The sequence below is a fragment of the Muscardinus avellanarius genome, assembly GCF_963383645.1.
Source record: "Muscardinus avellanarius genome assembly, chromosome: 3".
Taxonomy (NCBI): Eukaryota; Metazoa; Chordata; class Mammalia; order Rodentia; family Gliridae; genus Muscardinus; species Muscardinus avellanarius.
This window is the reverse complement of record NC_137788.1, coordinates 35665840-35688224: the sequence shown is the minus strand read 5'-3', so window position 1 is coordinate 35688224 and position 22385 is coordinate 35665840. Positions and strand designations below refer to the sequence as shown.

Genomic DNA, 22385 nt, shown 5'->3' with positions numbered 1-22385 from the left:
CTACTGGAGCTTACAGCCGGTTCCTTCTCCATGACTCTCAGGCTTTCAGACCTGAGGTTTTACTGCCCCCATGTACATGTAGGTAGCAAAGAACCCAGTTCACACTCCAGCAGGAAGATGCCAAGTGTCAAAGTTCCTTTATCCTATACCTAACCCAATTTATCATAAAAAGCTTTCCCAGGGGCCCACTGAAGTAAACCAAGATTTCTACTATCTAGAGCTATACAGAAACCTTCATTTTCTTTCTTTCTTTTTTTTCAGTACTGGGGATGGAACCTAGGGACACTGTACCTCCAAGCTACACCCCAGCCAAATTTTTTAGTTTATTTATTTACTTATTTTTTGTGGTGCTAGGGGTGGAACCCAGAAGGTTTCTACCTCCAGGCTATAATCCCAGACCTATTTTTTATATTTTATTTGGAAACAGGGTCTCAGTAAGTTGCTGAGAGCCTCACTATAGTCTATTTATTTATTTATTTATTTATTTTTTGGTGGTACTGGGGTCCTGGAAACCCTTCTACCTCTGGGCTACACTCCCAGACACCTATTTTTTAATATTTTATTTGGAAACAGGGTCTCTTAAGCCAGATAGGCTGGCTTCAAACCTGTGCGATCCTCCTATCTCCGCCTCCCAAACGCGGGGATTACAAGTGTGCACCTCCACACCCAGTGTTATTTTATTTATTTATTTATTTATTTTTGGTGGTACTGGGGTTCCAGGATATCCTTCTACCCCTGGGTTCAATCCCCAGTACCAAAAACAACAACAAAAAATAAAATAAAATAGAGCTGGCGATGTAACTTGGAAGTAAAATACCCCTGGGTTCAACATACCACACACACACACACACACACACACACACACACACACACACACACACACAGACCCCTTTCAAGTGGTTTTCAGGTGGATGTCATGAGTACTTCCATTACTCTTCCTCTTTTAATCCTTACAATAACCCTAAAGGTTAAGTATTCTCTCCTTTGGACAGACTAAGAAACAGGCTCAGGGAAGGGAATGACTTCTTTAGGATCACACAGAAAGGAAATGGGCTCATTCTCATGTCTTTAAGTTAAAGTTCTTTCTATTAGACCACGCTGCCTTCTCTGTAGCCTGACTCTGATTCAACAGGAGAAAGGCACACTTACCTGATTCAGTCTCTGTACTACATCTCTCCACACTGTGAGATTACCACAGGCAGCTTGGGCTTATTGTTGGGGCCTGTGGGAACATTCTAGAAAAGAAAGCACAGCCGTGATTCATCCACGCAGGCTCTTGCTCACTCCCTCATCAAACATTTACCTTACTTTTTTTGTGTGTGGTACTAGAGATTGAACCCAGGTGTACTCCACCCCCAGCCCTTTTTATTTTTGTTCTGAAACAGGATCTCTTGCTATGTTGCTGAGGCTAGTCTCAAACCTGTGATCCTCCTGTCTCAGCCTCCCAAGTACTAGGATTTCAGGCCTGTGCCACCTTACCTAGCTATCAAACACTTACTGCCAGCAGCCAGCCCCTATGCTATGGACTCAGAGACTGATGTGATAGTGCGTGTCCCCACATGCAGATAAAGCACATAACACAGATAAGAAAAAATATAAAACACTGGGAAAATATTAATCCTGTGACATATAACAATGTAGCAAATATTAAGAGAGTTGTATAAGGGTAGAATAAAGTAACTAAAATGTCACTTAAGAGGACAGGCAGGAGCCAGGGTAGTAGTGCATGCCTATAATCTCAGTACTTGGGAGGCTGAGACAGAAAGGTTGCAGGTTCGAAGTTCATCTCAACAGCTTAGCAAGGCCCTCAACTACTTAGCAAGACCCTGTTTTAAAAAAAAAAAAAAAAGCTAGGCATGGTGGTCCTGTTTATTTTTATTTTTTGGCGAGTCTAGGGATGGAACCCAGGGGCATTTGACCTCCGAGCTACACCCCCTGCCCTATTTTTTATTCTTTTTTTTTGGGGGGGTGTAACTGGGGTTCCTGGAAGCCCTTCTACCTCTGGGCTACACTCCCAGATGTATTTTATGCTTTTTTATTTTTGGAAATAGGGTCTCTTAAGCCAGCGCAGCTGGCTTAGAACCAGGGTGATCCTCCTGTCTCCGCCTCCCAACCATGCCCGTCACCACCATGCCCAGCCTGTAAGGCCCTATTTCAACATGAGAAATAAAAAAGGCTAGAGAAAGCCAGGCATGGTGGTGCACATTTGTAATCCCAGTACTTGAGAGGCTAAGACAGAAGAATTGTGCAGGTTTGTTTTGTTTTTTTTTGTTTTTCGGGTCTGGGGATGGAACCCAGGGGCATTTGACCTCTGAGTTACACCCCCTGCCCTATTTTTTATTCTTTATTTTGAAACCGGGTCTCACTGAGTTGCAGAGGGCCTAAGTAGCTGAGGCTGTCCGCGAACCGTGATCCTCCAGGTCTCAGCCTCCCAAATGCTGGGATTACAAGCGTGCGCCACCACGCCCGGCAATTGTGCAGGTTTGAAGCCAGCCTCAGCTACTTAGCGAGACCCTATTTTATTTTATTTTATTTATTTATTTATTTATTTTTTTTGAGACCCTATTTTAAATAAAATATAAAAATAGGGTGGGAGCGCATGCTTGTAATCCCAGCATTCCGGAGGCTGAGACCTGGAGGATCACTAGATCGCGGTTCGCGGACAGCCTCAGTTACTTAGTGAGGCCCTCTGCAACTCAGTGAGACTCGGTTTCAAAATAAAGAATAAAAAATAGGGTAGGGGGTGGAGCTCGGAGGTCAAATGCCCCTGGGTTCCACCCCCAGACCCGTAAAAAAAAAAAAAAAAAAAAAGGGGGGGTGGGAGTGTAGCCTGGAGGTAGAAGGCCCCTGGGTTCCAAACATACCTAGTTAAAAAAAAAAAGGAAAGAAAAAAAAAAAAAGAAAAAATGAAAAAAAAAGCATGGTGGCACAATTTGTAATCCCAGCATTTGAGACTGAGAATGGAAGATCCCAGTTTGCTGATAGCCTCACAGCTACTTAGTGAGGCCCTTTGCAATCCGGTGAGACCCTGTTTCAAAATAAAAAATAGGACTAGGGGTCTAGCTTGGAGATACCACACCCTCGTTTCCATCCCCAGTACTGAAAAAAAAAAAAAAAAAAAAAAAAAAAGTAAGGGCTGGAGGTGTAGTCTAGAGGTAGCGTCTGGATTCAATTCTCCAGTACCAAAAATAAATAAATTGGTTAATTAATATAATTTAATTAAAAAATAAGCTGGGCATGGTGGCGCACGCTTGTAATCCCAGCATTCAGGAGGTTGAGATCAGAGGATCATGGTTCGTGGAGAGCCTCAACTACTACTTAGTGAGGTCCTCTGCAATTTAGTGAGCCCCTATTTCCAAATAAAGAATAGAAAATAGGACAGGGGCTTTCGGAGTCGGCAGATCCATCCGGGTCTGCCGAGGACAACGGAGCTCACTGCACTGCGGTGCTTCCTCAGTCCCTCTTCCCTACAAAAAAAGAAAATAGGGCAGAGGGTGTAGCTTGGAGGTCAAATGCCCCTAGTTTCCAACTCTAGACCCGCAATAAATAAATAAATAAATAAATAAATAAATAAATAAATAAAATTTTAAAAATTAAAAAATAAGCTGGATGTGGTGTTGTACACTTGCAATCCCAGTACTTGGGAGGCTGAGACAGGAGGATGGCAGGTTCAAAGCCAGCCTCAGCAACTTAGTGAGGCCCACAAAAAAAGAAAAACTGGGCACAGTGGCGTGTAATCTCTATACCTGGGAGGTTGAAATAGGAAAATTGCAGGTTTGAAGCCAGCCTTGGAAACAGAGAGAGAGGCTCTCAGCAACCTAGAAAGGTCTTGTTTTCAAATAAATAAAATCAGGCTGGGGGGTGTAGCTCAGAGGTGAAATGCCTCTAGGTTAAATCTCCAGAGTTGGGCGTGGTGGGACAGGCATGTAATCCCAGCATTCAGGAGGCTGAGACTGGAGGATTATGGTTCCTGGAAGGCCTCAGCTAATTAGTGAGGCCTTCCGCAACTTAGTGAGGCCCTATTTCCATTTTCTTTTAATTTTTTTTGTGGGTCTGGGGTTGGAATCCAGGGATATTCTACCTCCAAGCTATACTCTCTGCCTGATTTTTTATTCTTTATTTTGAAACCAGGTCTCACTGAGTTGCAGAGGGCCTCGTTAAGTAGCTGAGGCTGACTGCGAACCACGACCCTCTGGTTTCAGCCTCCCAAATGCTGGAATTACAAGCATGCACCACCACGCCCGGCTTAGGCCCTGTTTCAAAATAAAAAATAAATAAAAAATAGGGCTGGGGGTGTAGCTCAGAGGTCAAATGTCCCTTCCCTGGGTTCTATCCCCAGACCCAAGAAAAGAGAAAAATGAAAAAGAAAAAAAAACAAGGGCTGGAGGTATGGCTCAGAGTTAGAATGCCCCTGAGTGTGTGTATACACACAGTAGGAAGACAGGAAACATGAGAGAATTAGAATGCAATGCTGAGGAGTGCAATTTTATCAAGTTAGTGATAAGAACATCAGGGTCATCAGAAGCTAAACCTCAGTATGGGCCACAGAAGTTAATTTCCAGGTCCAAGGAAACTTAAGAGGCACGTGGTCTTTTCTCCCTTTTTTGAGGGAGCCTATGAAATCAAGGACAATAAATGGGCCTAACAAATTGAAGCCCACTCAGCTTTCTCTAGCTTCTCACTGCTCGATAGAAAGGCTGAGAAAGAGGACTTCCAAGAGCCAGGCGTGATGGCGTACGCTTGTAATCCCAGTACTTGGGAGGCTGAGATGGGAGGATTGCGGGTTTGCGGACAACCTCAGGTACTAAGTGAGGCTCTCTGCAACTCAGTGAGACCTTGTTTCAAAACGAAGAATGAAAAACAGGGACTGGAGTTATATCCCAGAGGTAGAATACCCCTGGGTTCCATTCCTAGTACAGAAAAAGAAAAAAAAAAAAAACAGGACATTCAACCAGACTTACCTCAATCTTTCTCATCACTAGGAGTCCATCAATGATTTTTCCTGTAGGAAGATTACAGTTAGACTTTATTTTCCCCATTCACATTCTTAGCTATTACCACATTAGATTATCTTAGCAAAGTCGGGGAACTGAGATTCAGTGAGGTGAGATGCCTTGCCCGATGTCACAGGTAGCGGAGTTAGGGCTCAAGTTCAGGCCTGAGCGACCCCAGAGCCCAGTGCACCATGCTGCCTTTGGTTCATTTCCTAAGTGTTAGCATCTGGGTTTTCTCCCAGAATACACACATATATTTAGCAGGGGGTGGGATGGGGTTAAGGATGTTGGGGATAGAACCCAGGGGCATCTACCTTAGAGCTACACCCCAGCCATTTATTTATTTATTTATTTATTTATTTATTTATTTATTTATTTATTTAGTGGTACTGGGGGTGGAACTCACCGGCTTTTCTACATCGGGGCTATACTCTCAGATCTCTTTTATACTTTTTTTTTTTTTTTTTTTTTTTTTTGGTAGTACTAGGGGTGGAACCCAGGGGCTTTCTACCTCCAGGCTATACTCCCAGACCCAGTTTATATATTTTTTGGAAACAGGGTCTCACTAAGTTGCTGAGAGCCTCACTAAGTAGCTGAGGCTGGCTTTGAACCTGCGCGATTCTCCTGTCACAGCCTCCCAAGCGTGGGGATTACAAGCGTGTGCCACCACGCCCACCTTCCATTTATTTATTTATTTATTTATTTATTTATTTATTTATTTATTATTCATTCATTTATTTATTTATTTAGCGGGTCTAGAGATGGAACCCAGGGGCATTAGACCTCCGAGCTACAGCCCCTGCCCTATTTTTTTATTATTTTGAAACCAGGTCTCACTGAGTTGCAATCCTCCGGTTTCAGCCTCCCGAATGCTGGGATTACAAGTGTGTGCCACCATGCCCGGCTCCTTTTTTTTTTTTTTGGTGGTACTGGGGTTCCTGGAAGCCCTTCTACCTCCGTGCTACACTCCCAGACCTATTTTATATTTTTTTATTTGGAAACAGGGTCTCCTAGGTCAGCGGGCGGCTGGCTTCAAACCTGCACGGTCCTCCTGTCTCCGCCTCCCAAGCGCGGGGATTATAAGCGTGCGCCACCATGCCCAGCTCCTTTATTTTTTAATACAGGGTCTTGCTAAAATACTGCACACTGGTCCTGAACCTGCAGTCCTTGTCTTAGCCTGCCAAGTACTGGGATTATAGGCAGGCACCATTGTTCCCAAATTCCCCTAGAATACATGTTACCCAATTAGTTACATGCTACATCAGATAACCCTTTGTCCTTCCCTCTAGTTCACTAGCTGTGCATGGTCCCCAGCTCCCCACTTCAGTCTTCCCTGCTACCTAACGCAGGTCTACCAGTTGTGCATTCTTAGCGTTGGGAAGATGGATCCTCTGCAGGCCCCACCATGGGTAAAAGGAGCCCAGGCAATGGGACAGGAGTAGGACTTACCAAACACGACATGCTTCCCATCCAGCCAATCGCACTTAGAGCAGGTGATAAAGAACTGACAGCCATTTGTACTGGGACCACTGTTTGCCTGATAGAAACCAAATATGCGTGCAGTTAAGTTTGTCTGGTCATGTTAACTAAAGGGCAAGATTCCCAAGGGAGCCTGTAGCCTTAACTCCTCTGAGCTTTCTTTCAGCAAATCTAACTGGGCATATATTATGAGCCATGATCTAGGCGAGGACACTACCTTATAGAGAGAAACAGGAAACATACTTCCTGCCCTTAAGGAGATAGCTCCCCCCCCCTTTTTTTTTCCAGTACCGGGGCTAGAACACAGGAACACTGTACTTCCAAGCTACAGCCCCAGCCCTATTTTGGATTACAAGCCTGCACCACCATGCCTGGCTTGCAATTGGCGTGTTTATATAAATATTTTGTACGAACCAGGGATGGTGGTGCACACTAGTAATTCCAGCTACCTGGGAAAATAAGGCATGAAGACTGCAAGTCTGAAGACAGCCTGGGGAACTTAGCCAGATTCTATCTTCAAAAAAAAAAGTGCTAGTGCTTGACTGCTTGATGCGGTAGTCTATACCTATAATCGCCATACTTGGGAAGCTGAGACAGAAAGATTGCAGGTTTGGGGGCAGCCTTTCTTTCTTTCTTTCTTTCTTTCTTTCTTTCTTTCTTTCTCTCTTTCTTTCTTTCTTTCTTTCTTTTTTTTTCTTTTGTGGAACTGGGGATAGAACCCAAGGGCATTCTACCTCTGAGCTATACTCTTAGCCCTATTTTTTTCCTTTATTATGAAACTGTGCCTCACTGAGTTGCAAAGGGCCTAAGTAGCTGAGGCTGTCCTAGAACAACGATCCTCTTGTCCCAGCCTCCCAAATGCTGGGATTACAAGTGTGCACCACCACGCCCAGCTTTCTTTCTTCTTTTTTCTTTTTTGTGGTGCTGGGGATGGAACCCAGGGGCTTTCTATCTTTGAGCTATATGTCCAGCCCTATTTTATGTTTTTTATTTAGAAACAGGGTCTTGGCCGGGCGTGATGGCGCATGCTTGTAATCCCAGAATTTGGGAGGATGAGACAGGAGGATCACGGTTCCAGGACAGCCTCAGCTACTTAGTGAGGCCCTCTGCAACTCAGTGAGACCCTGTTTCAAAATAAAGAATAAAAAAATAGGGCAGGGGATGTAGCTTGAAGGTCGAATGCCCCTGGGTTCCATTCCCAGACTTGCAAAAAAAAAAAGAAAAAAGAAAAAAGAAACAGGGTCTTGCTAAGTTGCTAAGCGCTTCAGAGTTGCTAAGAGCCTCATGGAATTGTTGAGAGCCTTACAGAGTTGCTGAGGCTGACTTTGAACCTGCGATCCTCTAGTTTCAGCCTTCCAGGTACTGGGATTACAGGCGTGTACCACCACACCCGGCACCAGATCCTATTTCAAAATAAAAAATATAAAAAGCTGGGCGTGGTGGTGCATGCTTGTAATCCCATCACTTGGGAGGCTGAGACAGGAGGATGGCACAGGTTCAAAACCAGCCTCAACTACTTAGTGAGGCTCTTAGTGACTTAGTGAGACCCTGTTTCCAAATAAAGTATAAAATAGGTTTGGGAGTATAGCCTGGAGGTAGAAAGGCCCCTGGGTTCCACCCCCAGTACCACAAAAAATAAAAATAAAAAATATAGCGGGCATGGTGGCACATGCTTGTAATCTCAGCATTTGGGAGGCTGAGACAGGAGGATGTGGTTTGCAGACAGCCTCAGCTACTTAGTGAGGCCCTTTGCCACTCAGTGGCACTCTGTTTCAAAATAAAGAATAAAAAATAGGGCTGGGGTTGTAGATCGAAAGTAGAATGATCCCAGGTTCTATCCTCAGTACTGGGGAAAAAAATTAAAGGGCTATAAAAGGGCTGGGGTAGAGCATATAAGTAGAATGCCCCTAAATTCAATCCCCAATCCAAAATAAGTAAAATTTGAGCTGGGAATGGTGGCACTCTCTTGTGTTCCCAGTACTTGGGAGGCTAAGATAGGAGGATTGGGCCAGCCTCTTAGTGAAACTCTGTTTCAAAATAGAGAATTAAAAAAGGGCTGAGAGCTGGGCATGGTGGCGCATGCTTGTAATCCCCTTGCTTGGAAGGCTGAGACAGGAGAATCGCACAGGTTCAAAGCCGGCCTCAGCTACTCAGTGAGGCTTCCAGCAACTTAGTGAGACCCTGTTTCCAAATAAAATATAAAAAAGGTCTGGGAGTACAGCCCGGAGGTAGAAAGCCTCTGGGTTCTACCCCCAGTACCACCAAAAAAAAAAAAAAAAAAGGCTGAGGGGGTATAGCTTGGAGGTAGAATGTGCCTGGGCTCAATCCCCAGTACTGGGAAAAAAAAAAAAAATGCTTTGTGCTATATTATAAAAATAGTAATCAAAAATTTAAGAAGCCAGGCACGGTGAGTTCGTGGCCAGCCTCAGCTACTTAGTGAGGCACTCTGCAACTTAGTGAGACCCTGTTTCAAAATAAAGAATAAAAAAATTAGGGCAGGGGTTATAGCTCAGAGGTCGAATGCCCCTGGGTTCCATCCCTAGTACCACAAACAAACAAACAAACAAACAAACATAAATAAATAAATAAATAAATAAATAAAATAATACTACTGAGACAAAACTGGAACTCAGATTAGGTAGGTCGCTAACTAGCCATAATAAAATGCTTAATAGATATAAAATGGTTGATTCTGAGTTCACCTATAAAGAAAAAAATTGTGTATGAAATACTAGCAATAAGCCAGGCCTGGTGGCGCATGCTTGTAATCCCAGCATTTAGGAGGTGAGACAGGAGGATCATAGTTTGCAGATAGCCTCAGCTATTTTGTGTGTGTGTGTGTGTGTGTGTGTGTGTGTGTGTGTGTGTGTGTTACAGGGATGGAACCTAGGGGCTTTTCTACCTCCAGGCTATACTCCCAGACCTATTTTTATACTTTATTTGGAAACAGGGTCTCACTAAATTGATGAGAGCCTCACTAAGTAGCTGAGGCTGGCTTCGAACCTGTACGAGCCTCCTGTCTCAGCCTCCCAAGCGCAGGGATTACAAGCATGCGCCACCACACCTGGCTTAGCCTCAGCTATTTTTTTTTTTTTTTTTTTTTGGTGGTACTGGGGGTGGAACCCAGAGGCTTTCTACCTCCAGGCTATACTCCCAGACCTTTTGTATATTTTATTTGGAAACAGGGTCTCACTAAGTTGCTGAAAGCCTCACTAAGTAGCTGAGGCTGGCTTTGAACCTGTGCGATCCTCCTGTTTCAGCCTCCCAAGCGCAGGGATTACAAGCGTGAGCCACCACGCCCGGCTTAGCCTCAGCTATTTTTAATGAGGCCCTCTGCAACTCAGCGAGACCCTGTTTCAAAATAAAGAATGAAAAATAGGGCTGGAGGTGTAGCTCAGATGTAGAAGAATGCCCCTGGGTTTCATCCTCAATACTGGGAAAAAAAAAAGAAATATTAGCAGTACATTATAGCCACCGTCTAGGAGTGACGCTGGATCTTATGTCATACTTTAGAAAATCTGTAAGCCACGCCGGGCGTGGTGGCGCACGCTTGTAATCCCCGCGCTTGGGAGGCAGAGACAGGAGGATCGCGCAGGTTCGAAGCTAGCCCCGCGCGCTGGCTTAGGAGACCCTGTTTCCAAATAAAAATGCAAAAATAGGTCTGGGAGTGTAGCCCGGAGGTAGAAGGGCTTCCAGGAACCCCAGTACCACCAAAAAAAAAAAAAAAAAAAAAAAAAAGAAAAGAAAATCTGTAAGCCAGGTGTGATGGTGCATGCTTGTAATCCCAGTACTTGGGAGGCTGAGATAGGAGGATCGCAGGTTCGTGGCCAGCCTCAGCTATTTAGTGAGACCCTATTTTAAGATACAAATAAAACAGTGCTGGAAGATGTAGCTAAGAGGCAGAATGTCCCTGGGTTCAATCCCCAGTACCATACACACAAAAAAAAAAAGAAAGTAAAGGACCACCTGAGTTGTCTAGAGTAGGCCAGCACTTTGGTACAAGAGACAGAATTCTCAAAGACCCTAATTCCATTCATCTTTATTTTGTACCTCATGTTTAATCATGTTTTAGCAAACTGGCATAGCACAGATATGTAACACATTTTGTAACTCAGGAACACTCTCTGCCCTTAGGCATTTATTTATTAATTCTTCCTGGTGGTAAAACCCATGTTTAGAAAATAAACTCTGTAGCCAGCTGACCTAGCCTGATCCCCAGCTCACTGAACAATGATCTTAGTGTAGCTACAATGTAAACTGTCTGGCCAGCCTCAACTACTTAGTGAAGCCCTCTCTAACATGACGACACCCTGTTTCAAAATAAAGAATAAAAAATCGGGCTGGGGGTGTAGCTTTGAGGTAGAATGCCCCTGGGTTCCATCCCCAACACCACAAACAAACAAAAAACCAAATAAAACATAAAATAGGTCTGGAGGTATAGCTCAGAGGTAGAAGGCCCCTGGGTTCCATCCCCAGTACCACAAAACACATATATACATACATACATACATACATACATACATACATACATGTGAAATCTCAATTAAATTTCCCATTAAATCAGATTAAGGGAGGAGGTAGGGGTGGTAGAGGTGAGGCCTGAGCCACAGGAGAAGGACTGGGCCTCAGGAAAGGCCCCAAACCCAGCTTGCTATTAATCTAAACCAAAACCTTTTGCCTTCACTTACCATGGAAAGCAGGCCCGGAGCTGAGTGTCTAAGTTTAAAATTTTCATCTGCAAATGGTCCCCGGTAAATACTGGCGACTCCTGTACCATCTCCCTGAGCAGAAAGAAGGGAAGAGTTAGCAGCTTGGAATGCTGGGCATCCTGGAAACCAGAGGAAAAACGTTGTACTTAAAGCTTAGCTTATTTGAAATCTACTCTCTTACTGCTCATCTTGGAAACCACATATCTTTGGTCTTACCCTGCAATCAAAGCAAGACCTATGCAAGGCCTCTGACAGACCAGACTCTCCCTGGGGTTTTTCACAGATTGGATAAAACAGTCTCTAGAAAGATCAATTAAAACGAAGGCCAACTTAACCCTTGCCATTCCCAAAGACCTTCTCCTGCCTACAGTAGGCATGAGGAGGCATTCCTCTTCCTCTCCCTCCAGTACACATAAAGCATTCCCGTAAGTGAATGCCAAGCACTCCCTCTATCTATAATGGTGGGTGAGCTCTTGGCAGTTTGGTCTATTCTACGTGATACCACCCTCCTGGCCAAAGTCGACTAGTCTTCGAGGGAAGATCACCTAAGTCACATTGGGCCAACTAGAATTTCTTCTCTAGGTATTTGGAAGTAGGATAGATTCTCTCTGAAGTTGATTTTTATTATGTAAGGTAGATATGAGGATGTAAAGAACGTAACATAGATGTGTAGAGAGCAATAAAGAAACAGGGGTAAGCCGGGCGTGGTGGCCCACACTTGTAATCTCAGCATTTGGGAGGCTGAGACCGGAGGATCGTGGTTTGTTGCCAGCCTCAGCTACTCAGTGAGGCCCTCTGCAACTCAGTGAGACCCTGTTTCAAAATAAAGAATAAAAAAATATGCCTGGGAGTGTTGCTCAGAGGTAGAATGCCCCTGCGTTCCATCCCTAGTACTGAAAAAAAAAAAAAATTAAAAGAAAAAAGAAAGAAAGAAAAAAAAAAAAGAAACAGAGGTAAAGAACCACCCTAGGCCGGGTGTGGTGACATGCTCCAGTAATCCCAGTACTTGAGAGGCTGAGACAGGAAGATCACAGGTTCAAGGACAACTTAACCAAGTAGCAAGACTGTCATCAACCAGTGAGACCCTGTTTCAAAAGAACCACCCTGGTTCTATGTGAACCACCCTGGTTCTATGTGGCTTTGTCTTAGTCCATGAAACACCCACCTTAGCATAAATTCTGAAATTCTGCCTAAACTAGCTTTATTTGCATTACCTCTTCACTCTTCCAACAGTGCTACAGAATAAGCAGTATTATCTTTTTTATTTTCTGGATGAGCAAACAGAAGTGTGGGTAGTACAGCAACTTACACGGCCTTAAACAGAATTCCTGATGCTTAAAGGTAATACTGCAGAGTGCAAAGAAGATCAGTCTCCCATGGTCAGTAAAGAGAAAGAACACTGGGTATGTGGTAGAATGGGAACACAATGACCCATGCAGAATCAAGGTTTCTTTTCAGAGCAAAGACTACCAAAAGGAAGCCGGGCGTGGTGGTGCACACTTGTAATCCCAGCATTCGGGAGGCTGAGACCTGGAGGATCGCGGTTCGTGGACAGCCTCAGCTACTTAGTGAGGCCCTTTGCAACTCAGTGAGACTCTGTTTCAAAATATAGAATAAAAAATAGGGCTGGGGGTGTAGCTCAAAGGTAGAATGCTCCTGGATTCCATCCCCAGTACTGCAAAACAACAAAAAACAAAAACAAAAAAACAGCCTCAGAAAGTAGTGAAAAGCCGGGTGTGGTGGCGCACACTTGTAATCCCAGCATTTGAGAGGCTGAGACCTGGAGGATCGCGGTTCGTGGACAGCCTCAGCTACTTAGTGAGGCCCTCTGCAACTCAGTGAGACCCGGTTTCAAAATAAAGAATAAAATATAGGGCAGGGGGTGGAGCTCGGAGATCAAATGCCCCTGGGTTCCATCCCCAGACCCGCAAAAAAAAAAAAAAGTAGTGACGCCGGGCGTGGTGGCGCACGCTTGTAATCCCCGCGCTTGGGAGGCAGAGACAGGAGGATCGTGCAGGTTCGAAGCCAGCCGCGTGCGCTGGCTTAGGAGACCCTGTTTCCAAATATAAAATGTAAAAAGAGGTCTGGGAGTGTAGCCCGGAGGTGGAAGGGCTTCCAGGAATCCCAGTACCACCAAAAAAAAAAAAAAAAAAAAAAAAGTAGTGAAACTCTCATCATTACCCTAGCCATACCCTGCTTCAAAATAAATAAATAAACAAAAAAGGTACAGTGTTTCTGGTTCCATTCCCAGTAACACAAAATAAATTTTAAAAAGGGCTGAAAGGTCTGGCTAAGAGGTAGAATGCCCCTGGATTCAGGCCCCCAGTACCACAAAAGAAATAATAAAACCTTAATGACAAGGGAAAGCACAGACACTTTCTGGGTCTTTACTTGACTGGATTAGGTATGTCTAGAGAACTGGCAAAGCATAATTTCTGGGTGTGTCTCTGAGGGTTTCCTGAGGAGACTGGCAAGTAGAACACTGATCTGAGTGGAAAAGATCCACCCTGGATGTAAACAAGTATTATCCAATTGGCTCAAGCCTGAGCAGATGGGGGAGAAGAAAGGACAGACACTCTCTCTCTCTAGTTCTTCCCTCATGAGGTGAGGGGGATGTCTGCTCTCCTGTTGCTACCCTTGGACATCAGACTCCAGGCTCTTCAGTCCTGCGCCTCTGACTTGTACCTAGCACCTCATCAGGGTTCTCAGGCCTTCAGCCTCATACTGGAGACTGCACTGTCAGCCTCCTCGGTTCTGAGGTAGGTTCCTGGCTTCCTTGGCTCTCTAGCTTGCAAATGGCCATCTGTGATTGTGTGAGTCAACCCAATAATCCTCTTATCCATATATATTACATTCATTCTTTTTCTGGAGAACCCTGAGTAATATTATATGTAAATCTTAAGAATGTTAAAGTGTACACACACACACACACACACACACACACACACACACACACACACACACACACAGATGGGCATCCCAGGTACCTAGAAAGCTGAGGCAGGAGGATCACAAGTTCTAGGCTAGCCCAAGAAACTAAGCAAGACCTTGTCTTAAAATAAGCAAGACGGGCGTGGTGGCGCACGCTTGTAATCCCCGCGCTTGGGAGGCTGAGACAAGTATCGCACGGTTCGAAGCCAGCCTCAGCTACTTAGTGAGGCTCTCAGCAACTTAGTGAGACCCTGTTTCCAAATAAAATATAAATAAAATGGGTCTGGGAGTATAGCCCGGAGGTAGAAAGCCTCTGGATTCTACCTCCAATACTACCAAAATAAATAAATAAATAAATAAATAAATAAATAAATAAATAAATAAAATAAGCAGGGAGTGGTGGTAGGTGCCTGTTGTAATCCCAGTACTTGGGAGGCAGAGACAGGAGGATCACAGGTTTTGAGTACAGCCTTAGCAAGTGGTAAGAATCCCATCAACCTAAAAAGACTGTTTCAAAATGATACAGGGCTGGGGATGTAGGCTGGAGGTACAACACCACTGAGTTCGATACCTAACACTACACACACACACACACACACACACACACACACACACACACACACACACACACACACTGCAATGGGGATATAGCTCAGTGAGCAAGACCGTGGGTTTAACCCCAGCACAGCAAAGAATAAAAAGAATGAAAAAAAAAAAGTTTAATTTGGCAACCCCCGTGGTTGGGGTGGGGAAGGCTTGATATGGGGGACATGACAATGTAGTCACAGGAAAGTCATTAACAGTAAAGGAGGAATCTACTGACTCTCAGAGAGAATAAAGCAAACATCCTTCCCGAACTCTCTTCCTCTCTTGCCTGATTCCTTGCCTACTAATCAACCCTTTTTTTTTTTTTTGCGGGTCTGGGGATGGAACCCAGGGGCATTCGACCTCCGAGCTACACCCCCCTGCCCTATTTTTTATTCTTTATTTTGAAACCTGGTCTCACTGAGTTGCAGAGGGCCTCACTAAGTAGCTGAGGCTGTCCATGAACCGCGATCCTCCAGTCTCAGCCTCCGGAATGCTGGGATTATAAGTGTGCACCACCACGCCCGGCTCACAGGTTTAAACCCAGCATCAGCAATTTAGCGAGGCCCTCAGCAACTTAATGAGTCCCTGTTTCAAATGTTAAAAAAAAAAAAAAAAAAAAAAAAAGCAGCTGGGAGTAGTGGCACATGCTTGTAATCTCAGTACTTGGGAGACTGAAACAGGATTGCATGTTCATGGCCAACCTCAACAAGTTAGTTAGGCCCTATGCAACTTAGAGACCTTGTTCTTGTTTTTTATTATTTAATTTGTGTGTGTGTGTGTGTGAGTGAGAGTGAGAGTGAGAGAGAGAGAGAGAGAGAGAGAGAGAGAGAGAGAGAGAGAGAAAGAAACAGTGCCTCAATAAATAAAGAAGAATAAGGTGGGCGTGGTGGTGTACACTTGTAATCCCAGTACTTGGGAGGCTGAGACAGGAAGATTGCATGATTAAAGCCAGCCTCAGCTACTTAGTGAGGCTTCTGCAACTTAGTGAAACCCTGTTTTGAAATAAAGAATAAAAAATAGAGTTGGGGATGTAGCTCAGGGGTAGAATGCCCCTGGGTTCTATCACTAGTTCTGCAAAATTAAAAAGAAAAAGAAAAACAAAAAAGAAAAAAAAAGGGCTGGGTGTATGGCTCAGAGATAGAATGCCACTGGATTCCATCCACAAAAAATAAAAATAAATAAATAAATAAAAACACTCTCTGCTTTCAAAAGAAAAACAAAACAAAACATAAAAACAACGAACTAACCAACCAAACAAGCTTTCCAGACACTGGCAAGAGACCCACCTCCGTCAGAAAAAAACAAAGTGCAACAGGTGTCTAAGTTTCATATGAGCAATTGGTGTGGTCTGTCATGGACCATCTATAGGTATGGTAGTAGGTAAACCTAGTTTCTGGTCCCAAAAGGCTGAGGTTTGGACCATGGAAACTAGAAACTAGTGACTCAACTTAAGTGCTGATGTCTATTATCTAATGGTGCAGTCAGAAGCAGCCAGCAACATTAAAAGGCCCGCCCATCACCAGCTTCTTCCCATCAGACTTAGCTATTGTTCACAAGCCAAGGCTGGGTTCCTGTGATAAAAATAGCAGTGGCAGCAAGAACATAAACTAAATGTACAGGTCTTTGATAAGAAAGGAATAGTACTTACATTAACAAAATCTCCACCCTGAATCATGAAATCCTTTATGACCCTGAAACAGAGCAAAAGATCCTGAGAGAAGATTCTATGGTTCAGATAAATATTAACTTAGTCACTGTAGTGTTGGATTAACACCGATTTAGGCCGGGCGTAGTGGCGCACGCTTGTAATCCCCGCGCTTGGGAGGCTGAGACAGGAGGATCGTGCAGGTCGAAGCCAGCCTCAGCTACTTAGTGAGACCCTGTTTCCAAATAAAATATAAAATAGGTCTGGGAGTATAGCCCGGAGGTAGAAAGCCTCTGGGTTCCTCCCCTAGTACCACCAAAAAAAAAAAAAAAAAGATTAATACCGATTTCAAAATACAGTGTTAAAGCTGGGTGTGGTGGCACATGCTTTAATTCCAGTACTTGGAAGGCTGAAAAAGGAGGACCACAGGTTCAAAGCCAACCTCAGCTACTTAGTGAGGTCCTTGAAACTTAGTGAGACCCTTTATCAAAATAAGGAATAAAAAATAGGGCAGGGGGTGTAGCTTGGAAGTAGAATGCCTTGGTCTCAATCTCCAGCACCACACACACAAAAAAGTGTATCTAACTTTGCCTTACAAGGGGCCGGGATGTAGCTCGGTGGCAAAGTGCCTGCTTTGCAGGTGTGGCACTCTGGGTTCAATCCCTGGTTCCAAAAAAGACAAAAAAGAGAACCCCTTTAACTTTGCCTTACAAAATGATTATTCTTTCCTAGACTGAGCAGGCTGAACGTATTACTAAACTATAGAAACAGGCTTCAATTATAAGTAAAGGCCATTTGGGAGGCTGAGATAGGATTGTGGTTCGCAGACAGCCTCAGCTACTTAGTGAGGCCCTTTGCAATTCAGTGAGACCCTGTTTCTAAATAAATAAATAAATAAATAAATAAATAAATAAATAAATAAGGGCTGGGGGTGTAGCTTGGAGGTAGAATGCCCCTGGGTTCTAACCCCAATACCACAAAAAGAAAAAAAAAAGTAAAGGCATCTTAAGTGCATGGTCTAGTATCTGAACAAACACAAATGAAAAAAAAAAAACTAAAAATCTGCAGGAAGAACTCTAAAATATCCACCAAAACAAAAGGCAGGTCAAGGGCTTAATGTAAATTTGGCAGAAAAGAAAAACAGAATATGTGTGAGATGGATGGCTATACACATAGGGCTAATAACTGTTAGGCCATATCCCTAGGCAGGGTCCTTAACCTTTCTTAGCCTTAGCTTCCTCCTCTGCAGGCTGTAGATAACACACACTACCTCACAGGAGTGTTGCTGAGGATTAGAGACCATAGCTCTAAAGTTTTGTGTTTTTTTTTTTTTTTTTTTGCGGTACTGAAGATTAAACCCAGGGGTATATTAACTCTGAGCTACAGCCCCAGCCTGATTTTATTCTTTATTTTGAAATAGGGTCCCACCAAGCTGCGGAAGGCCTCACTAAGTAGCTGAGGCTGGTCACGAACCCGAATCCTCCTGTCTCAGCCTCCCAAGTACTGGAACTATAAGCATGCACCACCAGGGTAGGCTTAAAGCTTTGGATAGTTATGTGAAAGCGGCCATAATCAAAACGGAGTAGCTTAGCCAGGTGGTGGTGCATACTTGTAATCTCAGCATTTGGAAGGCTGAGACTGGAGGATCGTGGTTCACGGACAGCCTCAGCTACTACTTAGTGAGGCCCTCCGCAACTTAGTGAAACCCTGTTTCAAAATAAAGAATAAAAAATAGGGCAGGAGGTGTGGCTCAGAGGTGGAATGCCCCTGGGTTCCATCCTCAGACCCGCAAAAAAAAAAAAAAAAAAAAAAAAGAATAAAGAATAAAGAATAAGAAATAGGGCTAGGGGTGTAACTGGGTGGTAGAACGCCTCTGGGTTCAATCCCCAGCACCACACACACACACAAAAGTAAATAAAGACTAAAAAATGGGTTGGGGGTGTAGCTTGGAGGTAGAATGCCCCTAGGCTCCATCCCCAGTACTGGGGTAAAAAAAAAAAAAAAAAATGGAGTAGCCTGTATGAATCCTAACGAAAACAAATAATTTAAACCAGGAGGTTCTAAAGGGATCTCAGGTGACTGATAACAGTACCTATCACAAGACTCTACTAAAACCACAACTTTTCAAAGGCAACTGTAACCTTATATAAAATATACTTCTGTGAGGACATCTGCCCAGCAACTATCTGTTCAATTTTATACTGGTACCACCCTTGTCATTAATCTTTGTGCTAAGAACTGCTTCAAAACATCTTATGTAATCTTAATTTTTGCCTTTAAAAACTTCCTCTTGCTCCAACCTCCTTTAACAAGCGCATAGTTGATTATGCCACCTGTATTTATCCTGCAATCCTCTGCTACTCCAAAAAATAAGTCTTTGGAGAATTTCTGATGATTATTTAAATTGACAGTTACATAGTAACACTATTAGAAACCACAATAAGGAACCCAGCCTGGTGTGGTGGCACATGCTTGTATCCCAGTACTCAAAAGGAGGGCCCCAGGTTCACAGCCAGCCTCAGCAACTTATTAAGGCCCTCCACAATTACTGAGATCCTGTTTCAAAATAAAGAATAAAATCGAGCTGGATGTGTAGCTCAGAGGTAGAATGCTCCTTGGTTTAATCTGCAGTCAGTTTCAGTATCTGTCTGTCTGTCTGTCTGTCTCTCTCTCACACACACACACACACACACACACACACACACACACACACACAATAAGTTCTGCTGGATAACTTTGTTTTAAACACATAAAATAAACTAGTGGGAGATAAAAGTGGAGTTAGACCATTTAATAAATCTTTATGTCAATTTTTGAGTCCATAAAATAATTTTTTTCTCTCCACCCCCCAGCCTCCAGTAATGGGGATTGAACCCAGGGCCTCAGGTATATTAAGCAAGTGCTCTACCACTGAGCTACCTCCCTGGCCCGTGTTTTATTGTGTAACAGGGCCTTGCTAAGTTGCCCAAGCTGAGCTCAAATTTGCAATCCTTCTGCCTCAGCCTTTCAGGTAGTTTGGATCACAGGCAAGTGCTACTTTTGATTCCATATAAACACTTTCTTATCAAGGTCTAAAAATTAGCCTCAGCTAGGTGTGGTGGCACATGCTTGTAATCCCAGTACTTGGGAGACTGAGACAGGAGGATCGCAGCTTCCAGGACAGCCTTGGCAAGTAGTGAGACTCTCATCAATCAAGTGAGACCCTGTTTCAAAATAAAAATAAAATAGGGCTGGTGGTGTAGTTTGAAGGTAGAGTGCCCCTGAGTTCAATCCCCAGCACCAAAATAAAATAAAATAAATAAAAATTAGCCTCCGCTTTTATTTTCTTCTAAAGACCCTACTCCCCCAAATAAATACAGTGGGCCCTCTGGATCAGCAAGTTTCATTCTTGGAACCAAATGCAGATTAAAATATTCAGGGGAAAAAACCCCTGTATTTTTATTGAACCAGTACAAATCATTTTTTTTGTTATTATTCCTACAATATAGTATAAAATCTATTTACACAACATTTACACCATACTAGGTATTATAAGTAGTCTAGCGATAAAGTACATAGGAGGTGTGCATAGGTTATAGACAATTTTTTTTTTTTTGTAGTGTTGGGGATCAAACCCAGAGCTTCAGTCATACTAGTTAGTCAGAGTTCTACCACTGAGCTATATCCCCCACCCCAATATGACACTTTAAATAAGAAACAAGCATTCATAGATTTTGGTATCTATGAGAATGGTGGTCTTAGAAACAATCCCCCCCCACACACACACAGGTAATAAAGGATAACTGTATTTCTGAAAGCTCCCAGAACAGTTTGCCAAAAGCCTTACCTATGGAATGTGCTTCCTTTGTATCCTATTGGAACCCCATCTTTTCTACAACCAAAAAGAAAGAGACTTGGAATGATGACAGGTAATCATAGGTCTTTCCAATTTAGGACATACTGGAGCCAAAGGGGCTTTCCTAAAGATGATTGGGAGAAGAGAGATAAAGAAGGAAAATGAACTAAAGATAGATCCCTGGGGTATTATCTTCTGTCACTTAAGGCTGCCCCCCAATACCCTTACTGCGGTCCCAGGACATCTCTGGAGGCAGGCAGAGAAGTCACATATGTCTGAGACTAACCTGAATTCTCCAGTGCAGAATTGCCTGAAAAGGAAAAGAGTGAAGGATTCAATCACTATGACATCACAGCTGTGAGGAACTCATCTTAGCAGGCCAGGATACAGACACTGGAGCCAGCAAGCCCACCAACCAGTCGGTCAGATGTCAAGACAAGCAGACATACCGTCTAACAACATAAGTCGACATGGGCACAACAAAATCTAGTAACCACTGGGACAGAGCCAACACCCAGTCCAAGGGCACTGAGCGGACCCACAAAGGCAGACGGACGATTCCGCAGACTGGGCTCAGGCTTCTGGCTCTGCTATTCCGGCGCAGCTGAAGCATCTCCTTACCTAAAGTTCTCGGCCGTCTTGGGCACAACGTCTGCAAACAGCTCGATCTTCATGCGGCCAACTTCCTGCAAGCGGCGGGACGCGGTTAGAGGGACCAGGGCACGGCCGTGATGGGCTGGTGGCGCTGGGAATGGGAAGGCCTGCCCGCAGCTCAAGCCGCGGCATCTCCACCTCCGCCTCGCCTCCCTCTTACCCTGGCGACCCCGGCCCTCCAGCAGCAGGTGGGGAGGCTCGGGTGCCCTTCTCTTTCTGGCTCCCAGAGTCCTCTCTCCCAAAGTGGGTGAGTTCTGCCAGGCTAGCCCGGTAGGTTTCCCTTCGGCGCAGGTCTGGGTGGCCGCCGGTATCTTACCTGGCCGCCAATGCTGACATCGAAGAACACCACGGGGTTGACCGGGCTTGAATTTGCCACCGCCATGGCTCCGACCCGGAAGCAGAAGCCCGGGTTCCGCCCAACTCTGCGCAGCCCCGCCGAGGTTTGCGGGGCGCGTGCGCATGCGCAGAAGCGCCGCCTCCGACCGGGGCTGCTCAGCTGGCGGCGGGGCTGGGGATGCTGCTGCCCCACGGGGCGCGGAGGAGGGGGGCCGGGAGGAGGGAAATCATAGCTCCTCTCTTCCTTTTTTTTTTGTACTCGGAATGAACTCAAAGGCATTCTACCTAAGAGCTATAATCCTAGCCTAGCCTTAAAAATATTAAATAATATAGATATGTAGCCGGGTGGCGCACACTTGTAATCCCAGCATTTGGGAGGCTGAGACAGGAGGATTTGGGTTCGCGACCAGCCTCAGCTACTCAGTGAGGCCCTTTGCAACTCAGTGAGACCCTGTTTCAAAATAAAGAAAAAAAAAATAGGGCTGGGAGTGTAGCTCTGAGATCGAATGCCCCTTGGTTCCATCCCCAGTACCACCAAAGAATAATATGTATTTTTTTTTCCCCCTTTGGTGGTACCGGGGTTCCTGGAAACCCTTCTACCTCCGGGCTACACTCCCAGACCCATTTTTATATTTTTATTTGGAAACAGGGTCTCTTAAGCCAGCGAGGCCGGCTTCGAACCGGCCTGATCCTGTCTCTGCCTCCCAAGCCTGGGGATTACAAGCGTGCCTCACCATCCCAGGTTTATATTTTGTTTTTGAAACAGAGCCTTGCTAGGTTGCTGAGGCTTGTCTTGAGCCAGCAATCTTCCTGTCTCAGCCTCTCAACTACTGGGATTACAAGTGTGCAGCCACTGCGCAAGGCTAAGCATGTTTTCTGCTTGGCCAATGGGCACCCCACTTACATGGCGGTACTAGTACAATGCCAATTGATCTAAGTAAGGTTAGGGCATGGTTAAGTGATTTATAGAACATCATCACAATAGACTGTCATGTGGCCCTTGAAAAATATATATTGTAGTGCTGGGGATCGAACTCAGGGGTATTCTATCTCTGGGCTACACCCCCAGCCTGATTTTTTTTTTTTTTTTTTTTTTTTTTTTGCAGTACTTGGGATGGAGCCCAGGGGCATTCTATCTCTGAGCTACACCCCTAACCTGATTTTTTAATTCTTTATTTTAAAACAGGGTCTCACTACATTGAAGAGGGCATAAG

At 44.4% G+C, this 22385-nt stretch overlaps 1 protein-coding gene across 1 annotated transcript; it reads right to left on the bottom strand.

Annotated features, from left to right (window-relative positions):
* Positions 1-1166: 1166 nt before the first annotated feature.
* PPIH (peptidylprolyl isomerase H) lies at positions 1167-21217 on the bottom strand (the record flags this gene model as incomplete). Its single annotated transcript, XM_080690613.1, has 9 exons — positions 1167-1235; positions 4962-5002; positions 6444-6531; positions 11162-11254; positions 16350-16392; positions 20173-20217; positions 20468-20491; positions 20803-20867; positions 21152-21217. 9 exons carry the CDS (start codon positions 21215-21217, stop codon positions 1167-1169), a joined length of 534 nt encoding a protein of 177 aa, XP_080546739.1.
* Between the last annotated feature and the right edge of the window lie 1168 nt (positions 21218-22385).